The sequence below is a fragment of the Anopheles merus genome, chromosome 3R (genome assembly GCF_017562075.2).
Source record: "Anopheles merus strain MAF chromosome 3R, AmerM5.1, whole genome shotgun sequence".
NCBI lineage: Eukaryota > Metazoa > Arthropoda > Insecta > Diptera > Culicidae > Anopheles > Anopheles merus.
The window spans coordinates 39090297-39113932 of NC_054084.1; the positions used below are offsets into that span (position 1 = coordinate 39090297).

Below are 23636 nucleotides of genomic sequence, written 5' to 3' on the forward strand. Positions count from 1 at the left end.
GATAGTGCATCTTAGAGAGCTAGAAAACATGCTAAAAGACTCCACTAAGAATGAAGAACACTCTGCGGAATTACGTCACAAGTGGGTACAGTGCATGCAAGATCATCAGCAGTCAACCAGGTAAGGTAAGAGAGCATTGATCGATGTTCTAGGTTTTGTGATTGTTTCTTCTTATTTTCGAAAGCTTTTTTAGCACAGTTGAAAACATTTTTGGACTCATGTGTTTAGCACAGGTTGCAACTTCAACTTTAACAATATGTGACGCAATGCTTTTAGTGCTTTTGGTAGGTATACTTTATTTTGATAATGGTAGGTTGACTAAAATGTTTAAGTGAGTTTTACAAAAATAACTGAATTACAAATGACTTTTCAAGTAGCTTAACGTTATGATATTTTGTACAGAGTTTGCAGTAAAATTAAAAAACTATTTCAGCAACATTTGAAAGTACTGTTAACAGCTTCTGGAGTGTTGAATGGGTCTTCAGAAATGTCGATTTGCTGACAAATTTCAATATTATTTTTAAAATACTTTTGTGGGAAATTTTGTGTAATTTCTCTATTTTAATATCGAAATGAATTTCTCTTGATTATTTAGTATTAATTAGATATAGAAAACCATGTGTCCATAATTATAGTTCCTCATTTGTCTTTCACTCAAAGGACATCAAAAGAAAATTAAAAGCTAAAAGGGCACGATTGATGTAATGGTTTGATGTTGTATGATGGTCCATACTTCTAAGCTACACACAGAGTTTATTCAAGTATAATTGTTAGAAGCTTAACTAAACGGAAAGAATTTTCGCCAAGCATTTATTGCGTGAAACGCGCCACAAAAAAGTCAGTTTTTCCCGCTTCAGTTCAGTTCAGTTTTTTTAAGAACCCGATTTTTTTTCCTACCGCTCCTTTTTTCCTGTTTTCGGATACTTTCAGATTATAACAGGTCGTCTGACACTTTTTTACAAAAAAGTCCCAAGAATAATACTTGAAGATAACGCGGATTCTGTTGGGTGTAAGAATGCCACCGGTTGTTATTGATATAGTAATGTAATAAGCGAAGTGTATGGTTTCATTGCATAGCCGATCTGAACATAATGATGTATTTGTTAATGTGGATGTGGAATTTGTTTGTTTATTTATAATTTTTTTAATTCATTTATTTTTTTATTTATTTACTAACGCTATTGGATAGATGTTGTAAATTTAATATCATTTAGTTACGTGAAACACTGCTTGGCGTGTATATTTTAATCGATGTTGCATAACTAACTGTAGCTATTTAAACGGAAAATGCTATAGTCAAACAAGTATTGATTAAAAGAAACGTTCTGGAACTAGAACTTAGGTTATGCAATGACGATATGTTTTCAGATTGAAATTTGTTTATTGGCCCTTTAGAAGTAGCACGGAACAACAAAAAATAAATAAACAATTCATATATGCTATTAAGTAGGCAGAGCCATATATCATTTGCATATAAAAAACATAAGTACAAATCAATTTGATTGAGATAGAAATCTAATAGAATTTAATAATAATACTGAGGTTTGTATTTTATTGCAGACTGATTGGTACCCAACATATTCCTACCTGTATGTGATGTTCGTCCAACTATCAGGGTTCTTTGTGATTGGACATTTGGTAGAGCTTAAGGTAGAATTATCATAAACAATGTGATATGCGTAGTTTTTCTGACAAGTTACTTACTTAATTTTAACAGATTGACGCATTGTACAACAAGATCATCACTATGCCTTGGTATAAGCTTCCAGTGAAGGAACAGAAGGAATTTAGATTTCTTATGAGCCGTCAGCAATGTCCGATGATACTGACAGCGTATGGCTTTCATCCCATGAACTTCGAGGCGTACATGAGTGTATATAATAGCTCATAGTAGCTTATTCCAGTAAATGACTGTATATAGTTTTAATTTATTTGCAGGTGCTGAAGGGTCTGTATCAGTTTTTCGTGATGATCATGCAGTATATTGGCAGAAACTGAATCATTAATATGTTATATAATTGTTAAACTAACTATGCCCTAAAATAAGGGAAGCACACAAAACAAAATAACGAGCAGTGTTGTTCTGAGAGCAATGTTATTTCTTTAAACTTATTCTTGAAAACGTGTTTTTAACTCATCGTTTATAGCACTTCTTTCTTGCTTAAATATCGAACAATATTCTAACTTCATTTCATGGCAATCACTGGCTGGCCGTTTTTCGATTTTTGCGGCGATGTTTTCTTAGCTTCCTCTGATAACGGCAGAATCGGAGATTTGGTGGTTCGAATATCAGTGGCATGACAACAAATATAAATGGTTAATAAAAATTTGTCAGATATCATTGGTACTGTTTATACAAGGTACAGTTTATACCAAGTATCTGTTGGATTATAAAAAAAAGTGTGGTTATGAGGTATGCGCACATGGCATAGAAATACACCATGGTAGACATGGTATGTCAGTTAAAACACACTTTAAATGACACCTTAGCAACTCGTGGAACGCGTGGCAAAATGGGTCATAAATAACGATATCCAAGAAACTGTCTTAACAATTAGTCAAACAGCATCATTACTCACAAGAATAAAGGCTAAGGCAGCGATCAATATGATCTTCCAGATTGTTCATACGAGCTATCTCCATAAATAAGCATTAAGTTTTGCTTCAAGTTAAAGAAAACAATAGTTTTTATTCAGACATGTAGTGTAGTCGCAACACTCGGAATAACATAACATTACATAGTTTCTGGATTTAATTCGATTAAATAAATGTATTTTGCAACGCTAAACATTTTATGTTTCATTTAAAATTGCATATTACTTTTTTTCAATAGATATTATCTCGCATGTTTAAATTCTTAATAACTATTCTTACTTATTTCAATAAGATGATTTATGGTTTTTGATACGCTTTAACGAGTAGTATGAACATTATGAAAAGTAATGAAATTGTGTTATACAAATACATGAAACAATTTTGCACTTGGTGATGTTTAACACTTTGACCGCCGGCCTGACGTCACAGTTTTTGAGTAAGCACGTAGCGCATGGCAAAAGAGCGATGAGAGCGATAACTTCTCGTGCGACTGTTATCACTCTTCTGTTTCATTGCGATAAGCGGTGCAGCACATTTCATTCTCGTTCTCGCTTTCCTACCTCATTCGTTCTCAAGAGAATCACTGAACGGCAGATGCAAAGCCGAACGGTGAGCAAAACCGTCATGCGAATTTATATGACACCGCGCTTAAAGTTTTTTTTTTTATAGAGACTTTGAGCCAATTGGCCTAATTCGCCTCTTTTAATCGGTTGATTAATTCTATTCTTAAAGTCTAACAATTTTCCTTACCTTAAAATACCTTATAACGGGTAGCTTCGGTTTACTTAAAGCTATCTGTTCAATTTATTGTCTGTCACGATTGTGGTTTTGGTTACAGTTGTTTATAAAGATTAGTGATACGGAGAAATTGTAAAAGTTTACGCTGGCAATCTCTGTCTGGTGAGACGATGGTGTCGATGCTGTGGTCCAATTTGCAGGTGATGCGTTCCGCAGAATATCCATGGCATTCGGTTAAGATGTGACGGACGGTGATGTCGACGCCACAGAAACTGCATAGTGGGCTTGATTTTTGTAATAAAAAGGTGTGGGTGAGCCGAGTGTGTCCTATCCGGAGTCGTGATAGGATTCTCTGGTCTTGGTGTGATGGATGGTCTTTCCATGGTGGTGTTGTGGTCTTGATGGTTCTCAGGAAAGAGCGGCCGCTGCTAACCCAATAACCATTCCAGCTATTGGCGATGATGGTTTTGCTAAGGCGGATGAAGTCACGGCGTGGAAGAGTGTTATGACAGCAGGCCGGGTTATTACGTCCTGCGTTGGCTAGTCGGTCTGCTATTTCGTTTCCCTGGATACCTGTGTGACCAGGAATCCAGCAGAATGTGATTTGGGATGAATTTGGTATATTGCAGAGTTGTTGGATGTTCGGGTCGCGGGTGGTTCCAGATTCAAGTGCTTCAAGAACACTTGCACTGTCGGTGAAGATTACGTTAGGTTTGTCTCTGTGTAGACCTTCATCAGCAGCAATAACCAGGGCTATTGCTTCTGCGGTGAATATTGAGGTATGGTCTGGTAGCCGGATGGCGCTATTGTCGTTACTGGAGTAGATTTCACAGCCAGAGGAACCGTTTTGTACTGATCCGTCTGTGAAAATGAGATGGTGGTTATGGTATTTTTGCTGAACGAGTTTGGCAAAATGACGATTAGCAATGACACTATTGCAACCAGCCCGAAGCTGATTTTCGATGGTCCAGTCTTTTTGTGGCGGGCGGCAGTACCAAGGGCGACTACCGATTTCGATGAGTTTGGTGACTGAGGGGAGTGTTTGTCCTGTTAGTGTGGTGAATTCGGCGTTTGCCCTTTGAATAAGGGCATCGGCCTTGATGTTTTTCTCCATCATTCGTCCAGCAGCTGCTACTATCTTGTCGGTGATGATGTGGTCCAAGGGTTGAAGTCCGCTTTCACACAGAAGTGATGCTATGGGGCTCGTGATGAAAGCCCCAGTAGCACAGCGGATGGCGGTATGGTAGAGTGGTGCAATTCGTTTTTGGAAATTTTCCCGTTGCCGGGAGACTATTTCGATGCCGTAGAGTAGTTTAGGTAGAAGCCAGCTATTGATGATTTGAAGTAGTGTTTGGCGGGAGCCGCGATGTTGACCGGTTCCGAGCATTCTGAAAAGATTAATACGGTCTTCGCTTCTCTTTTGACCCGTGTAGTATGTGCTTTAAATGTTAAGTGACGATCAAAAGTCACTTCTAGGATATCGGCTGTGCGTGTGTTTGGTATTACTGAGTTATTGTATGTTATGGGTTTTAGTGTATGATATTTGCTATTGCAGATGTGAAGTACTTTGGATTTGGAATGTGAAATTGTGCAACCTATCCAACGTGACCATTTCTGAACTATATTGACCCCTTCTTGTAAAGATGCGCGTGATTCGGTTCTATTGTTGGATGCTGAGACAAGAACTATATCATCAGCATACATGAAACATTTAATGTTACTGGGCATGGGTGGAATAGGGATTCTACACTAATCAGGAAAAGAGTGGGAGAGAGAATGGCACCCTGGGGAACACCATTCTCTTGGACATGCAGGTCAGAAGATTGAGTTCCAATTAAAACTTTGAATGTGCGATTTGAAAGGAAGCTTTGAATGTACGCTGTAATGCGACCTCCAAAACCCTACAAATTTAGCTGTTCAAGAATTGTATGTCGCCAGGTTCTGTCAAAAGCTTTTGATAAATCTAATATTGCGCAGTCAATGTGGTGGCCTTTGGGGTAGTGTGTTTCTAACAGTTCATTAAGTTCGGCAAAATATGCCTCAGTACCTTTCCCACCTCTAAAGGCGTGTTGATTGGTACTAAGGAGGTTCCGGTCTTCTAATTCTTGTGTCAGTTTTCTATTTACCATTCTCTCCATGATTTTGCCAATGCAATTCAGGAGAGAAATGGGGCGGTAGCTATCTATTGCATGTGGTGATTTATTGGGTTTTGGAATGGGAATTGTGAAACAGGTTTTCCAGTCATCCGGTATGTTCCCGGAAGACCAAATATTATTGTAAATCTGAAGGAGGACTGTTTTGGACCGGTAGGCGCTTAAAGTGTTAAGAATCGCACAAGTTTTTTTAAGTGGCATTTATTTGGTTTTTTCTAGAGTTTTGAATTCATTTCACAATAGGTTCGTTCAATCTTTGCTTGAAAAATAAGCAGCAGGGTTTTTATCAATTGTTGCACACACAAGGGAACAGTCAACGTATTTTATATGTTTTAGATGGATAAAATTACAATATACTGGTTATGATTGTTTATTATAAATTATTATTGTTTAAAAAAAGTAGGTACAGCCGGTCTCATGGTACAGTCGTCAACTCGTACGACTTAACAACATGCCCGTCATGGGTTCAAGCCCCAAATAGACCGTGCCGCCATACGTAGGACTGACTATCCTGCTATGGGGGGGAAATCAATAAGTCACTGAAAGCCAACCCCACAAGTGTGTTGGCAGGCCTTGACCGGCATCGGTTGTTGAGCCATAGAAGAAGAAGAAGAGGTACATTTTATTTTAGGGATAAAAATGGTAAATAATGGCAAAAACTATTGTTAAGATCTATTAAAAAATTCAATTATTGCACACGTACAAAACCCCTAAATTCTATTATTGCACAATTCATAGCCAATTATTGCATACTTTCGAATACACTGAAAAAGACAAAAATGAACTCAATTGTAATTGAAGATTTTGTATTGAATTATGTCAAGGACAATACAATACACTGTTACATTATACGTTTGTCCTTGGTGCATGAAGGAATTCTGCAAAATAAGTAGCGATCTTGCACCTACAACCACACGCCAATTGTAAACAAAACGCTGTCAAAATTACAGCACGGTGAATAAAGGAGGCTTTGGGCTGTGCAATAAATAGGATCGAAGCACTCTCTTCCTATGAAGAAACAGTGGATTACAATAAGATTTTTTTTACAAAAAGTCGAAAATTTTGTTTATGAATCGTGAGATTTAACCTTTTTTGTTTGATTTCAATAAATAAATATAAAGTGTAAGTTGTTCACAGGGTGAAATTATCCTTAAACTTTTAGAAACTTTTTAGGTGTAATTGTTATTTTTCTGTTATTATACCTTTCAAGCATGGTTCAAAATTGAAGATACCTACTTTATAAACTAACACAGTGATATGATATGATTAGAACATATATGATTAGGACAGTGATGCTTTTATTCATGATCGAATTCCCCCCGCTATGATAGGACCACTAGTATGGGGCGGGCATTGAACATGTTTTGTGAAGCAAATGTATTGGTAATTGGTACGATGAGAGCAATAATGCGGTTCCATCGGATTTTATTACCCGTTTACAGGTTTATGGTCACGATGAATCCCAAATAACCCATCTTAGGGAATCAAACTATTCCATGATTCTACCTTTTAAGATAGGGACCTTTGAAAAAAGCGAATGTGTTGTTTAGCCTATTCCGTAACAACTAAATGTGTTTTGATTTAATCCTAGACATTTTGATTTTAAACGTATTGTTTTCTGGCTGTGATGTTTTTCTAACTTTCAATATACTTTGTTTTGGACATTTTGTCGAAGTGAAGGTAAACATATCTAGTGTCGGATAAGACGGGTGTCTCAAGGATGACATTTTTTGTACCTAGATCGATGAAATGTACAACAGTTTCATTTCGATGCTGTGGTATAAGTTACCGGTGAAGGAATAGAACAAATTCACGTTTTTGATGAGCAGACAGTAATGGCCGATGTTTTTGACAGCGTATGGCTTTCATCCCATGAACTTTGAGGCTTACATGAATAATAGTATATATAATAGTATATGGTTTATAATAGTATATCGCTTTATACAGCTCTAATTTATTTGAAAGTGTTGAAGGGTCTGTACCAGTTTTTCATCTTGGTCATGCACTATGTTTACTGAATCTGAAATTCTAACATAATTTTTTGAATACATTATTGTTTCGCTTATTATGTGCCCAAATAAATGATTCACTCATGAAATAAACGTAAATGTCTGTAATAACCGTAATAAATGCAATTAATGTAAATATAGTGCGTGCGAAAGAAGTCGATACTTTTGGAATCTTAGACACTGTATCCAAAAGTGGTTTTAGGACAGAGCTAAAATACCTTTAGAGTTTGGTGGTTCAAAGGGGAAAAAAAGATATCCATGGGTGGATTAAGCAATAAGCAAATTAAGAGGCCATGTGGGACCCTGAGATTTCAAAATGCCCCGTAAAAAGGACCCATTCCCCGCTCACTAATAAATTTGATTCTCAATCCTACTCCAGCTTTGAATTCCTCTTCCAATTTCTTACTTCAGAAACTCCTTCATTCGTATCACCGCTTAGGACCGCTACTCATCTACATCCGCCTCTGTTGATATTGTAACATGCCTAAAAATGAATCATCAGATGATACTACGATTAATTGTTCACTTCAACAATGTAAAAATACAATTGTTTCTCGAATAAATTTATTTTCGGATTAGAAATGATTGAAACGCCATATGTTTCTGATTACAACTAACTTTATTGGTCAACTAAGGCGGTGATACAGTCGTCAACTTGCCTGACTTAACAACATGCCCGCCAAGGGTTCAAGCCCCAAATGGACCGTGCCGCCATACTTAAGACTAACTATCCTACTATGAGGGGAAATCGATAAGTTGCTAAAAGCCAAGCCACAGACAGTGGCACAGACAAGACTTGACAGACAACGGTTGTTGTGCCAAAGAAGAAGATTATTTTGATCTATTTTAATCCTTAACTCGTATGTATGAGTAAGGATAATACAAATTTCGTGCAAGTGTGACATAACACATACAAATAGGATAGTTAACTCCCGTAAGATCAAAACTAAAAACAGACTGAGAGTAAGTATTATGGTCCATGAGTAAGTAAGTAAGAAAATAAAGAGAAAAGGATGATGTGTTTAGCGCAAATTTACAGAAAACCATGAGCAAATAACAAATTGACAGTTTAATTAAACATTGTTTATGTTTAATCAACAACACATATGACTCTAGACAGTCGAAGTCTATAAAAGTGAGAGTAAGCCTCTGAATATGGTGTTTTAAACAAGCCTTTAAACGACATTAGAGGAGACATCCCCTCTCGTCAAATAGCAGAAGAAGAATAATGTTTAATCAAGTCCGTTGCTATGGAGCAGATGGAGGCCTTTTTTACAATTTCGGACTCATGTTTTGCTTTTAATTACAGAAATCTTCTGTGGTTGATTCAATTTTAGGATTTCACTTATAATTTCTCGTCGGGTTATAAGCAAAAAACGGTATGCAGATTGTACTTGTGTGTGCCGAATCGATATTTCATTTTACTCTCAATGTTTAAGAGAACTTAATTTACCTGGTTGGAAAATCAACTCAGGGAGCAGTAGCGACCAAAAAATCGGAGAAAGTAGACGGATTTTTTTTAACGTGCATGTGCTCTGAAGCTACACTAAATACTTTTGCCGGATTAAGGCAAGCAGCGAGATTAACACAAGTTTTTTAATAGTGTGTAGTTCAAGAAACCATCGGTCTGGTGGTATAGTCGTAAACTTTTACAACTTAACAACATGTCCGTCATGGGTTCAAAACCCGAATAAACCGTGTCCCCATACGTAGGACTGACTATCCTGCTATGGTAACAATAAGTCACTGAAAGCCAAGCTCACTTCATAAGTGGATACAGGCAGGCCTTGACCGACAGCGGCTGTTGTGCCAAAGAAGAAGAAGAAGAGGTTCGAGAAACCAACAGAATAATGTCGCAAATTTCTCCAGTCACGGAATGGATATCAATGAAAAAGGTTGTCACAGTTTCTGAATACACAGTAGGTTGCAATAACTTTTCCTTTTTTCAAATAAGTTTAAGATCGCAAGAAATATAACCAATATAATCTTATATGGCAACCAGCATCGAGCTTTACGATGACCCATGCTCCTTAAAGGGTTTTACAAGTGATTTAGCGAAGTGTTCTGCATATTATATTGTTCGCGTGATTTATTTCAACTAATAGTACGTACTTGGACTGGTCCAAACATGATTCAGAATTGTATGTTTTGCAAAGGTTTGTATATTTAATTCCGTTCAACAGCTGCGATATAGCACAAACTCCATAAATCCAATAAATCTGAGCAGTTCTCGTCTTAAAAAAATATCCCACGGCATACTTACATAAATATGGCATACATATAGTCTGTCGTGGGAGAAGTTCCCATCAATTTTGCTCTAGATCTAATTAGACACCTAATTGCTACAATATGTTTGACTGATGTTCAACTCAATGTTTTGCAAAGTAAAACTGATTGCAGATACTTCCCATGCTTAATAATAAATTATTGTCCAGCGTACTAGTCTGTATATGGCACTTCTTAACTCTACACTTGTGCGTTACTTATCAGTTGCTCGTAGATTTGGCAGTTGTTAGAAGTAGCAGATTTGTTCGTCTGCATCCAATTTCGCAACAAATTGTGCATTATTAACGAAATATTGTTTAAAAATTTACAGTTCTCAGATAAACTTTACTGTATCAATGGCAAATGTTGAAGATTTTCGTAAATTGATGAAATCTTTGATTGTGTACTCGAAAGTGGCCGGGGTTGAGATGTGGACAGCACCGGGAAAGCTTAAGCCAGCCTCGTATTACCTTTCGTTTCATATAACAGTATATTTTGCCAGCACTGTTTGGACACTAAGAAAGTACATCGATGATCCAATTCATATGATGAAGGTCCTCATAACGATGGGAACTGCTGTACAGGTAGGAAAATGATGAAATCAAGATTATGAAACCAATATTAAGCACGCTTTTTCTTTCTTTCTATTGATTAGCTCTATATTAAGTTCTTTGTGGCACATTCAAAAGCCCAAGAAGTCAAGTTATTTACCGCGGAACTGGAACAAGAAGTGCTTCAACGTTATCAAAATGGGTCTGAGGAGGAAACTGCTGCGCTTAGACGTACAGGTCGCATTCTTTGGATAGTCTATCGTATGATGAGTGCGTCATATATCTTCGTTGCAGTCGCATTTGGACTTTATCCAGCATTTTATTACATTGCAACAGGAAAAGTAATGCCTTTGTTTCTGTACGAACTCCCGTTTTTCAATGTGAGCTCTTCTTTAGGGTACGCAGTGACGATGTGTTTTCAAATTAATCTGTTGGCAATTGGAGTACTGGGAGCAATACTGTCAGATTTCATGTTTTTCATGTACGCAATGTACGCTATGGCTAGGGCAGACATTTCGATAGTGCATCTTAGTGAGCTAGAAAACATGCTAAACGACTCCACTAAGAATGAAGAACACTCTGCGGAATTACGTCACAAGTGGGTACAGTGCATGCAAGATCATCAGCAGTCAACCAGGTAAGGTAAGAGAGCATTGATCGATGTTCTAGGTTTGTGATTGTTTCTTCATATTTTTGAAAGTTTTTTTAGCACAGTTGAAAACATTTTTGGACTCATGTGTTTAGCACAGGTTGCAACTGCAACTTTGTCAATATGTGACGCAATGCTTTTAGTGCTTTTGGTAGGTATACTGTATTTTGATAATGGTAGGTTGAATAGAATTGTTAAGCGTTCTATAAACTTCTATAGTAAACTAAACTATAAAGTATGAACCACACGCAACTTTTTAAGTATCTCAACTTTTTGATATTTTGTATAGAGTTTGCAGTTAAATTTAAAAAAAAAACTATTTCAGCAACATTTGAAAGTACTGTGAATAGCTTCTGGAGTGTTGAATGGGTCATCAGATACGTCTATTTGCTATTAAATTTCGATATTGATTTTTAAAATACCTATCAAGTTTTGTGAAATTTCTCTATTTTACTATCAAAATGAATTTGTCTTGATTATCCTTGATTATTTAGTATTAATTTGATATAGAAAACCATGTGTAGATTAATATAGTTTTCATTTGTCTTTCACTCAAATGACATCAAAAGAAAATTAAAAGCAAAAGGGGCATGATTGGTGTAATGGTTTGATGATCTGTGATCGTCTAATAACTTACATACTCCTAAGCTACACACAAAGTTCAATTAAGTATATTTTTTGAAAACTAAGAAACCTACATGGATAGATTTATTTGCCAATCATTTATTGCATCAAACGCGACAACAAATAAGTAAGTTATCCCGCTGTATAGTTTACGAGCCCCGAATCTTGCCTGTCACTTCTTATATTCCTTTTCCGATCAGTTTGGTTCCTATTCATTCGTGTTTTTTTTTTTTTGATATTTTTGGATTTATCTGTTTATGACAAGTCGTTGGGCACTTTCTTACCAAAAAGTCCCAAAAAGACAGGGTTTCGAACCTTATAACGGACAACTTGAGCCACTCGGTGGAATGTTTCAAATGGTTAGGGGATGGTTTCAACGTTGCTATGGAGGTTTGCAAGCAGATAGGAGAATATATGAAACGGTTAGTAGAAGTGTTCAAAACAGCTTCTTTTGCATCCAGTGTTCAAAGTTTTGCATCCAGCTATGGAGCGCTTTGATGTAGCGCTGTACAAATTAATCCTAGATTTTTTTAATAAGCACCGCGCGATGATTTAAATGTTTGGGGTGATGAAACATATGTCTTTGGTAATGTCATGCAACATAATAATTAATTTTTAAATTGAATTTGCTTTTTAACAATATTCTTTGTTACATTTTCTACTCATCTATTTCTTCTTTCCGGCAACATTTTTACTGATATTTAAACACGTATATTCAAATAATGTTAATCATAGTCCTCCTACCTAGTGATCAAATTACTCCCCTTTTTTAATCACCCGCGTTAAATTAAAAAGCAACTAATAACCAGCCAGAAATTCCAGAAAATAGTAAAGCCTATGTCAAACGCATTATTTCAAAACTTTGACAATACCCTCAACAATCATCATGTTTATAAAACGTGTGAAAATTTTGATGATGTAAAGAAATAGTAGAATAGGATGTAGAATCGGACAGGATGTAGTGAAAATTTAGTCCAAATAAATATTATAATGGATTTACCACTATTTCTTTCTGGTGATCCTAAAGCAAGTGCTTAATCACCCCAAACATTTAAATCATCATGCAGTGCTTGTTAAAAAAATCTAGGATTAATTTCTACAGCGCTACATACGAGCGCTCTATAGCTGGATGCATAACTCCATAGCTGTTTTGCACACTTCTTCTAAGCGTTTCACATATTCTCCTATCTGCTTGCAAACCTTCATAGAAACGTTGCAAACATCCTCTAACCATTTGAAACATTCCACCGAGTGGATCAAGTAATCCATTATATGATTCGAAACCCTGTAATGTTTGAGGTTACCGCAGTTACTGTTGGGTGTACGCATGCCACCGGTTGTAATGTTATACTATATTAATAAAAAAAGTGTTTGGTTTAATTTTGTAGCTAACCTGAACAGATAGATGTCTAGAACCATTGGAATTTATTCATTTATTTATAAACATATTTATTTGTTTCATTATTTATTTATTTATATTGTTTTATTGATTTCTTGATTTATTGTTTTATTGATTTATTGATTTGTTGTTTCATTGATTTATTGATTGATTTATTTGTGTATTTATTTAGTTATTTATTTATTCATTTATTTATTCATTTTATGCCAAATGTGAAACATTAAAAAAAAATAATTTCGTGAACTATCGCTTGGCGGATAAACCTCAATCGATGTTGGATGTAGATGTTCGTACAAATTGTTATAGCTATTTAAACTGAAAATGCCATAGTGAAACAAGTATTGATTAAAAGAAACGTTCTGTGATCGGAACTCGAACTTATGTTATATTTTGATAGATAATCTAATAGAATCTTATAATTACATGGTGGTTTGTATGTTATTGCAGACTGATTGGTACCCAACATATTCCTACCTGTACGTGGTGTTTGTTCAACTATCAGGGTTCTTTGTGATTGGACATTTGGTAGAGCTAAAGGTAGAATTATCATAAACAATGCGATATGCGTGGTTTTTCTGACATGGTATAATTTACTTTTAACAGATTGACGCATTGTACAACAAGATCATCTCTATGCCTTGGTATAAGCTTCCAGTGAAGGAACAGAAGGAATTTAGATATCTAATGAGTCGTCAGCAATGTCCGATGATACTGACAGCGTATGGCTTTCATCCTATGAATTTTGAGTCGTATATGAATGTTTGTAATAACTCGTTTATTATTTGACTATATTAAATGACTTTATACATTTTTTTTGCAGGTGCTGAAGGGTCTGTACCAGTTTTTCGTGATGATCATGCAGTATATTGGCAGAAACTAAATCAAATTTTTAAAAATAATTGTTCATCTTAATGTGCACTAAAATGTGTAAAGCACACAACATAAAATATTTGCTAGTTTTCACTGACCTCGTTGATTTACAGAACAATTGTAGTTTTTGCAGTATGCAGACATGGTGTACAACTAAATGTCAGTTTAAACACATTTTAAATGACACTTTAGCAACTCGCGAAGCGCCAAATGCCAAAAGTGGCCTTAAATAACGATATCTAAGATACTCTTCTTACGAGTAGGCAACCAGCACCATTACCCGCAAGAATAAAGTCCAAGGTAGCGAGAGAGGAAAACTCTTAAATTGACTAAACATAATATTTTTCAACAGATGTTATCAATACATGAAAGAAAGCGTAAATAGAAATGTTTATCAAAACCAACAATTGTGAAATGTGCCGAAGCTTGGGTCGTTTTCCAGATTGTTAATACAAGATATCACATAAATATATTTATTTTTTTATTTAGTTAATTAAGCATTAAGGTTGAATCAGATTTGCACCTGTTTAAAGAAAAAAAATAGTTTTTCTTCAGACCATGTAGTTTAGGATGATTATATTCTTTTGGGCTCGATAATACATCGCAACACACGAAATAACATACAGTCAGTCCAAAAAGTATTCGTCTAGCTGAATATTTTGCAGAAAAAGGGGAACTATGGCCGCAATAGACATGGGGTGGTAAAAGTAATCATGAGGTTTGATAAAGGGACTATCAATACACACGTTTTGCTAAAAAATAAGCATTAACATAGTGCAATAACAACTAAATTATTAAAAAAACTAAAAAAAGTCATTCGATGGGCGCGCAAAAAGTATTCGTCTATCAGACTTTTGGCATAAAATACGTATGAAAACAAAGGTTATGGAATCAAAAAATTTCCTGTTCTTGTTTCTTATTGCATTTATGACTATTGGTGACTACTTGCAAAATTCAAGAACTCTTTTGAACCTTTAAAAATGCGTATTTTTGATCCACTTATCCTACAAGACTTGTTACTATTATCCTCTGATAGAAATATTGCATTTCCGGACTACGTGGCCAAGTTCCATTGAAAAATGGCAACTGATATCATATTGAGAGTCTACTAAATCATTTTCATCAGTTTGGTTTCAGCTGGTTTGACGTTTTGGGCAAATGACAATGCCCTGTTTGTTCTCCAGCTCGACTGTTCTGACACATGTGATACATTTTAAGTACAATTTCTCAGAACTGGCACCCAAAGTACTTAAAAACTCCATTAATATGTTTTCCCATCTCGTCTCCTATCATTTTGAATCATTTTTCTAGCTCTCCTTACCGCACTGAGCCCTAGTATCATGACTCCATGATGCTACCGTTACCCGAGATTTTGATGTTGGATCTTAGTAGACTGTCTTCGCTATACTAGACGGCGGCCGTATGACCTTGGCGATTTAAACATGTTTAAATATGTTAGTAGAGTCTAATTTGAAACAAATTCCTGAATTATTTGACGCACCTTAACAGATCTGGCCACTTTCTGTGTATGGTATTATTCAAACAAAACATGTATGTAACAACTCACTCATTCAAGCTATTACATGACCAGCTACGATGAAATGCAGCATGACCCTTCAACCAAATGTGACCCATATCTTTTCCTTTTCTTATTGGCCATCACAAAATGCACTGATTCCATGGTAAAATTTGATTTTTTGGACATTAAACCGCTTCTTTCAATCTAACGAAACCTCACAACCGTCCAGGATGGCTGCTTACATGGCAGTTTGTCACACAATAAGTGTCAGAAAAATGGCCAAACTCTGATCAAATGAAGGAACGAGCCCTTCCACACATTTTGTAACCTTCAAAAATGGGTAGGATAGTTATGCATAAGTTAAAGATACGATTTTCGCCATCATGCTCCAATCATTTAACTCCCCCGCCTTTAGTGCCTCTCTGACCGCTCAAAGTGCAATTGAAACAACAGAAATGCATTATTTTAGAAGAAAGTCACCAGTAAATTGATAATAATAAATTTAATTCACGTCTACGTTGTGTTTGTCCAGTGTAAATAATTAAAAAGCTAGATGGACGAATACTTTTTGCGCGCCCATCAAACGACTTTTTTTAGTTTTTTATGTATTTTGGTTGCTATTGCACTATTTAAATGCTTATTTTTTAGCAAAACGTGTGTAATGATGGTCCCTTTAGCAAACCTCATCATTACTTTTATCGCCCCATGCCTATTGCGGCCATAATTCGCCTTTTTCTGTAAAATATTCAGCTAGACGAATACTTTTTGGACTGACTGTATTCGATTTTGATTGCTTTAAAAAAAAAATTAAACAATTGAAAAACACGGTTCTTAGACCTTTTTTTTTTATTTTAATGCATTAAAAATCCGTTTTAAAATTTTATTTTTAATTTTTTTAGTATAGCATATCTAGTTTCGTTTTATACTTCGTTAATTTCATTTTTCCTACAGCACGTATCACCAGACATTGTACCCGGACGTAAAATGGTTTTCTTAACATGGTTACTTGGATCATTTCAAGTACATCAAACATAAACAGCAATCCACGACAAAAATCACCCTAACAACGAATTATAAAACGGAAGAGCGCAATCTAGACCGAAAGATGCATTTGAGAGAGATGGTGAGAATAATACTCGCAAAACACGGCGATGTAACCACCGACAAACCGACGTGACACTGATGTTACAAAAGTGTCCCACGCGAAAATACTGTCATTTACCAGTGAGGCGAACACTTCTGTCAAAGTAAGCTCTGTTCACTGCTGCTTCGATGTAAACAATTTTTCTAAATACAAATTGCGAAGGAAGTGTGAGGCACGATTTTGTGAGAATTATTGGACAAAACACCCAGGAAAATCATTTTATAAGTTTCTAAATCAATGCAAAAGATGTGAGAACTACATAAAACAATACGCATAGAGATGGCGCTAGTGTTTAACGTATTTTCATTTGAAATAAGGAGACAACTTTTGAAGCTCATTTTGTTCGAAGTGTCACGTCGGTTTGTCTGTGATGAAACGACTATTACTTTTCATTGCCAAAAATAAACGACTTCAATAAAAAAGTGCAATAATGTCTATTGCAATTTTATTAGATATTTCATCTAAAACTGGATAAAACTCTTTTAAATACATAATTTTTCGCATGTTTTAATACTTACATACTTGTAAAACATACTTGTTTTACTTATTTCAATAAGATGATTCATTTTAGTTTGATACGATTTTACGAGTAGTAGGAAAATTAGGAAAAAGATTGAAATTTTGTAATACAAATACATCCCAACGAGTTTGCACTTGGTGGTGATGATGAATTGCGCAATGCTTAGGTTTTGTTAAGTGGAGTTTTTTCGGCTTTTCCTACAGTTCTGAATTCATTTCACATTGGGTTATATCGTTCTATCGTTGCTTAAAAAAAAGGTTTATGCATAAAAACTGCTCACTTCATTCAACAGATAAGAGTTAGTGAATATCATACAAATTAAATAGATACAATACATTTTCTTCTTCTTTTGGCTCAACAACCGTTATCGGTCAAGGCCTGATTATTCCACTATTTATAACCTTGCTTTCAGTGACTTATTGATCCCCTCATAGCAGAATAGTCCATTTGAGGCTTGAGCCCATGACGGGAATGTTGTTATGTTGCACGAGTTGACGACTGCACAACGAGACCGGCTGAGATAAAGTACATAGATATTTTAGAATGTCTATACATAAACAAATGATATGAAAGCTATCAAGAATATGTTTTATTCTAAAGCTCTGCATTTTCAACTCATTTTAAGAGCTAATATATGAGTTATATTTTACAGTTTTAAGAAACCCAAATAGTTTTTGTCTTTAACTTTGTATCCCACGGTATATTTTTATGAAAGTGTCTCCATATGGTATATGGTGGGTAAAGTTCCCATCAATTTTACTCTAGATCTAATTAGACGTCTAATTGCTGAGATTTGTTGGACTGATATTCAAGTCAATCTTTTGCAAAGCAAAACTCATTGCAAATATTACCCATATATATTAACAACTTATTTTCTAATTTGCTAGTCTGTATATACCTCAACCTATGTCTTTCATAGCATGAACTTTAAAATGCACAAGGTCGTTGAATTTATGTCGTTATTTTAGAAGGCTGGTAGATTTATATTGCATCAAAGTGAGAATATATATCAGGTGGGATTATGGTGTTCTTTCTCACCGATACATCGACACAATTTGACAGTTTGTTCCATTCTGAAAATTTTGGATAGAGGAGTGAGTACATAGAAAAATCATAAAAACACCCAGTTTGTTACGGATCTAACTGTCAAACCGGGGCTTCTTCCTATTTTCGTTTTAAGACGTCAAATTGCACTGGATAAACCCAAGGTCCTTGAAAGAGAACAGGTCGAAGCGCTTAGAGTAAAGTGACAGAAAGCCATGGGAAAATTTTGACAGTTAAAGTGAACATTGTTTATGTTTAGCGATGGACGTTGCTATGGAGTGAATGAGAGTTTTTTTCAGCATTTTACATTCAATTCCTGTTAGAATATTTGAAGAATTAGAATCGAATTAGAATATTACATGACTGATACAATCCAAGGATCTCATTTATCATTCGTAGCTGGGTTATAAGTAAAGGACGGTATGCATATCGTACCAGTGTGAGTCGATTGGATGTTTTATTTTACTCTCAGTGTTCAATTGAAAGTAAAAAGGACTTCTTTAACCCAGTTGAACATGTTAAACATTTCGTTTTTCCAGACGGACCGTTGCAAACGGTAGTGGTTTGTGGTCACGGAATGGCAAACAATGAAAAATGTTATCAATGTTTCTGAATACAGAGTAGACTGCAATTACTTCTCCTTTATTCTCCAGAAGTGATTGACCGCAAGAAATTTAACCAATATAATCTTCCTAATAGTAAATTCTTCCACTTTTGCGCGTTAACTATTAGCCGTTTGTTTGTAAACACTTTTTCATGAAACTGTCAAAAGCGAGCTGATAATGGCAACCTAGCAACGGGCTTTGCATCGACCTGTTCTCTTTAATAGATCTTGGGATGAACCCACTTGATATTTCAATTCACTGAGGGGGCGTTTGGCAAATCATCTCTTCTCTATAATAAAACTCTAGTAAAGTCTATCAGCGTTACTTTTCAGCGGTAGCTTGGATGATTTTTAACTAAGTTAACACCCATGCAAAGGCAACCACTTTGATAATGGAAAATGCAACACCGACTTGATTTAGGTTTTTTGAAAAGAAAGGAAAGAACAATACAAGTTAACTTAATAGTTGTAGAGATTTTTCCATGCTTTAGCCTATCTTTTTTTAATAAAACATAGCTAAAGAATGCCATCAACAACATGTGATGAAAGTGTTCCAATAAGTGGTCCGAAGAACTGTCCAGAAAGCCTCAAAGATAGATATAGGTATAGATATTGGATAGAAGATAGGTACCCTACGTTAGATGGTGCCCTGCAGAATCGGATGTATGAAAACGTCGCAACAACATTTCTATAAAAAAGTAACGGTGAAAATAACCTTCTTTTACGGATAACGGGTTATGCCGGCCCATACAGGCTTTCGTTACGTTTTAAGTACCACGTAGTCGGATAGTAAACCCTTGCTTACAGCGATGGTAGATACGAGGCTTGAACCCAGGATAGGCATGTTGTTAAGTCGGCCGAGTTGACGATAGAGCCGTGACGCCCCACAAAGTAAACTAAAAAAAAAAGAATAACAATTGGACTGGACTGGATAGTTCCATTACTGAGACATATTCAGATACTATTCAGGTCCCAAATTATAAAAGGAAACAGTATGTGTTTGGGATAAGTTCCAGTTTCCATAGGTATATGTTAAACGATCTGCATGAAGTCAGGATCAATTCTAGGACCGTTATAGTTTCAGTGTAAGTTCTGCTATGGGTTCGGGATCAATACCAGTTCCAGTACGGTTTTTGGTGTAGTTACAGTACAGGATAAGTGGCAAGATATATTCCAGGCCCGGTATGGCAGAGGTCTTTTTGCTGTCCATGTCGTTTGTGAGAAGTGGTCCGCAAAAGAATAGATTTTTTTTAAATATCAAAAAGGCTTATTTCACTACATAATATGCAATTTAGTCACCCACAATCATGAGGCCGCGGGGCCATGGGGATTCTCAACACTCATTTTCTCAAGCACTCATGAGTGCTTTTGAGAAATCCCCGTTCTCAGCGTTTGTCGAATCGGAACAAAATTGGTTTTGAGAATCTTTGAGAATCTTTGAGAAAGTTGACGATGCAGCGATTGGCTACCTGAAATATAAGCAATTGTGCTATTTCTTTTTCGATAACCACTTTGGAAAATGTATTCAATATTTATAATTGAAACAGTTTAAAAAAAACATGCGATCAAAAACATATTTTCTATTTAAAGCTCCAAATAAAACTTGAGTGGCTTTATCAGTTTCTCAGAGTGAGAAAAATTGATGACGGCCACGAGCTCGCGTCTGAGAACAAGTTTTGAGTGCTTGAGAAACTTAAATGAGTGCTTGAGAATGTTTTCTCAGCTTGAGAAAGCCTCGTGGCCCCGCGGCCTGATAATATTTTTAACGAGAATGTCTAGAATAAGATTAATACATGTAGAACGTAGAAGAAAAGAGGATACGCGGAAAGAGATGGTTTTACAATCCACTTTATTCACATTCGTCTGGTTCGCTTGGCTTCTCCCGCGTGAATGTTTCGCTCTAGCTAAACCTACTGCGTCGTCAGTTCGATTGACATCAGCACAGGGTGATCCTAAATTCATTCCTTGACATTCGCCTTACATCCCTTGTCTGACAACTGTCAACTGTCTCCTATTTCCTACACGGCCTTTCCTGACATCATGATTCTCCTGAATCTGCCCATATTTTTATTTGATCGAATGCAGTTGTCGTTCTCATTGGTCCCTCAGTTTGCTCATCTAGCTTCAGTACCTCACAACGCTCATTTGAAAATGTTTTGACAATCTTATACGGCCCAAAGAATTTCCTCTTAATTTTTCGTCCTATTCCGAACTGAGTTACTGGAATCGCTACGATATCTCCTATCTTATACTTTTGAATCGATTTACGCCGCAAATTATACGTCCTACGATTTTCATCTTGGATTCTGGCAATTCCGTTGCATGCTATTTTCCTTATTTCATTACGATCATCTGTAAACATCTTTTGGATTTCTTCTTGCAAAATATCGTTAATTCGAATATCTTCCTTCTCTTTCATTTTCACTCCGATCATCAATTCAAACGGTGTCATCCTAATCGATCGCTGCCAACTATTATTTATCGCCTTTTGAACATTATTTACAAACTTAAACCAATTTTCGGGATTTTCATACGACAACTTCGCTAATGTAGGGATAATTATGCGGTGTACACGCTCTACTTGGCCATTCCCTCGTGGGACTCCTGTAACAATGTGATGCAATTCTATATTGGCTTCTTCGCAAAATTTTGTAAATAAACTAGAGGTAAAAGCAGATCCTCTATCGCAAATTATCCTTCGCGGATTTCCAAACGTATCAGATATAATCGTCAATTTTTTTATAACCTCTTCCGCACTAGTAGTTTTTGTAGCAAATAGCCAAACATACTTCGTAAACGCATCGACAACGGTAAGAATGTAATTATAACATTTTCGAGTAGATGGCATAGGGCCAATATGATCAACATGAAAGGTATCCAACGGAACCTCTCCTTTCGGTATTGGATGAAGTTCTCCCTCTGCCCTGCCTCGTTTTCTATCACTCACTATGCATCGGACACAGTTATCAATATAATATTTTATCTTCTTTTCTACTTCAGGAATAAAATAATCCTCTGTTAGTTGTTCTTTCACTTTCTTGACTCCAAAATGTCCTCGTTCGTGTACCTCTCTTATCATACCCGTCTCCATTGCTCGAGGTACACATATTTTGTTATGATTATTCTCATTTTTATAAAGTACTCCATTTATCAAACAAAAACCATTTCTTTCTTCGCCCTGATCAAGCGCCGTCCTAATTGCCGTAAGATCTTCATCGCGCAATTGTCCTTGTATTATTTTCTCACATACACCTGCCGATATTTTCAATACGTTTGCTCTTGAAAGAGCGTCAACATGTTTCATCTTTTCACCTGAACGATGTTCTACTTCAAAATCAAACTCGGACAACGTTACAAACCAACGACTCACTCGCGCATTGGGAACTTTTTTGTTTAAGGATTGTTTAAACGCTATACAATCGGTCACGACTTTAAATTTCTTACCAAGCAAATAACACCTGAACTTCTTTATGGATTCCACAACGGCTAACGATTCTAATTCGAATGAGTGATAATTTTTCTCGGCCTTATTAGTCAACCTACTATAATAATAGCAAGGATGTAATAAACCATCCTCCTCAGAACGCTGCAACAATATGCCGGCCAGAGCATCTTTACTCGCATCAGTATGCAATTCGGTAACCAAACTCGCCTTGAAAATATGTAATACAGGATATTCCACTAATTTTTCTTTAATCGCTTCAAAAGCTGCCCTTGCCTCTTCATTAAATTCAAAAACACTCTCTTTTTTAACATTGTGGTCAATGGCCTGGCAATACGCGCAAAACCTTCTATAAACTTTCTAAAATAACTAGCTAGCCCTATAAAACATTGCAGCTGTTTCACCGTTTTTGGCTGCGGGTAATATTTAACTTTTTCTATTTTTTGGGGTGCTGGTTCAATCTTACCTTCATAGACGGTATACCCCAAATACTCCACACGCCGTTTGAGGAACGAACACTTTTTCCAATTGAAGTGAAGTCCTGCCCGCTGTGCCACTTCCAAAACTCGCCGCAAAGACGCCAAACCATGCTCCTCGTCTCGAGACGGAATGATGATGTCATCTACGAAGGCCATCACGGTACCGTCTATGATCAACTCATGAAGTACTGCATCGATGAAGCGTCCAAACGCATTGCCGCTGAGACACAATCCAAACGGAGCACGTAAAAACTCATACTGCCCATCCGTTGTTACGAAAGATGTGTACTGGCGACTTTCCTTCTCCACCTTGACGTGAAAATACGAATTTTTCAGATCTAGTACACTGTACACACGAGCATCTGCCAACTGATCAATCTGGTCTTCGATATTGGGCATCGGATAAGAGTCCCGCACGATCCTCTTATTCATCTCACGATAATCCACACACACACGGTGAGATCCATCCTTCTTCGGTACAACCACAACTGCGCTAGCGTAAGGGCTTCGCGATGGCTGAATTATTCCGTCATTTAACCATTCGCGAACTTGTTTCCTTACCACCTCTTTCTCTAGCGGAGCTATTCTTCTTGGCAACGTACGCACTACCTCCTCGTTGTTCACTAATATTTTCATCTCACTTTCAACGTTAGAAATCTTTGCTGGTTCATAATTATTCACCATATCACAAATCACGCGACGATAATTTGACGGTGCGTCTATTTCTTGATGACTTTCACAAACTATACGATACACCCAACGATCATCAACACTCGTGGGTTTTCCTCTTCCTCCTGTTGCTTTGTTATCTTTGCATGACCGTTTGTGATAACGTAGTTAACCCTTTTGAGCACATCGATTCCTATCAGCATTTTGGTGTCGATAGAATTCGAAGGTACCACCACGAAACGAATTATCTCCTCAACTTCATCAATGGTAGCACGGATCGTCAGTTCACCACACACGTTGCTTTGTTTTCCACCATAGCCTTTTATTACCCGTGCAGACGGTTTCAACTCATTACAATTGAG

At 36.4% G+C, this 23636-nt stretch overlaps 1 protein-coding gene across 1 annotated transcript; it reads left to right on the forward strand.

The window, feature by feature from the left end:
- Positions 1 to 10721: 10721 nt before the first annotated feature.
- Positions 10722 to 13863, forward strand: LOC121595662. Its single transcript, XM_041919796.1, has 5 exons — positions 10722 to 10948; positions 11012 to 11111; positions 13431 to 13520; positions 13587 to 13742; positions 13804 to 13863. The coding sequence occupies exons 1-5, from the start codon at positions 10722 to 10724 to the stop codon at positions 13861 to 13863; spliced, it is 633 nt and encodes a 210-aa protein (XP_041775730.1).
- Positions 13864 to 23636: the final 9773 nt, after the last annotated feature.

What these genes read in the sequence shown, in the direction of transcription:
- LOC121595662 (XM_041919796.1), top strand. Translation starts at nt 10,722, where the DNA reads ATGTGTTTTCAAATTAATCTGTTGGCAATTGGAGTACTGGGAGCAATA. An exon ending in GATCATCAGCAGTCAACCAG is followed by an intron (nt 10,949 to 11,011) that starts GTAAGGTAAGAG and finishes TATTTTTGAAAG; the next exon opens with TTTTTTTAGCACAGTTGAAA. An exon ending in CAATGCTTTTAGTGCTTTTG is followed by an intron (nt 11,112 to 13,430) that starts GTAGGTATACTG and finishes ATGTTATTGCAG; the next exon opens with ACTGATTGGTACCCAACATA.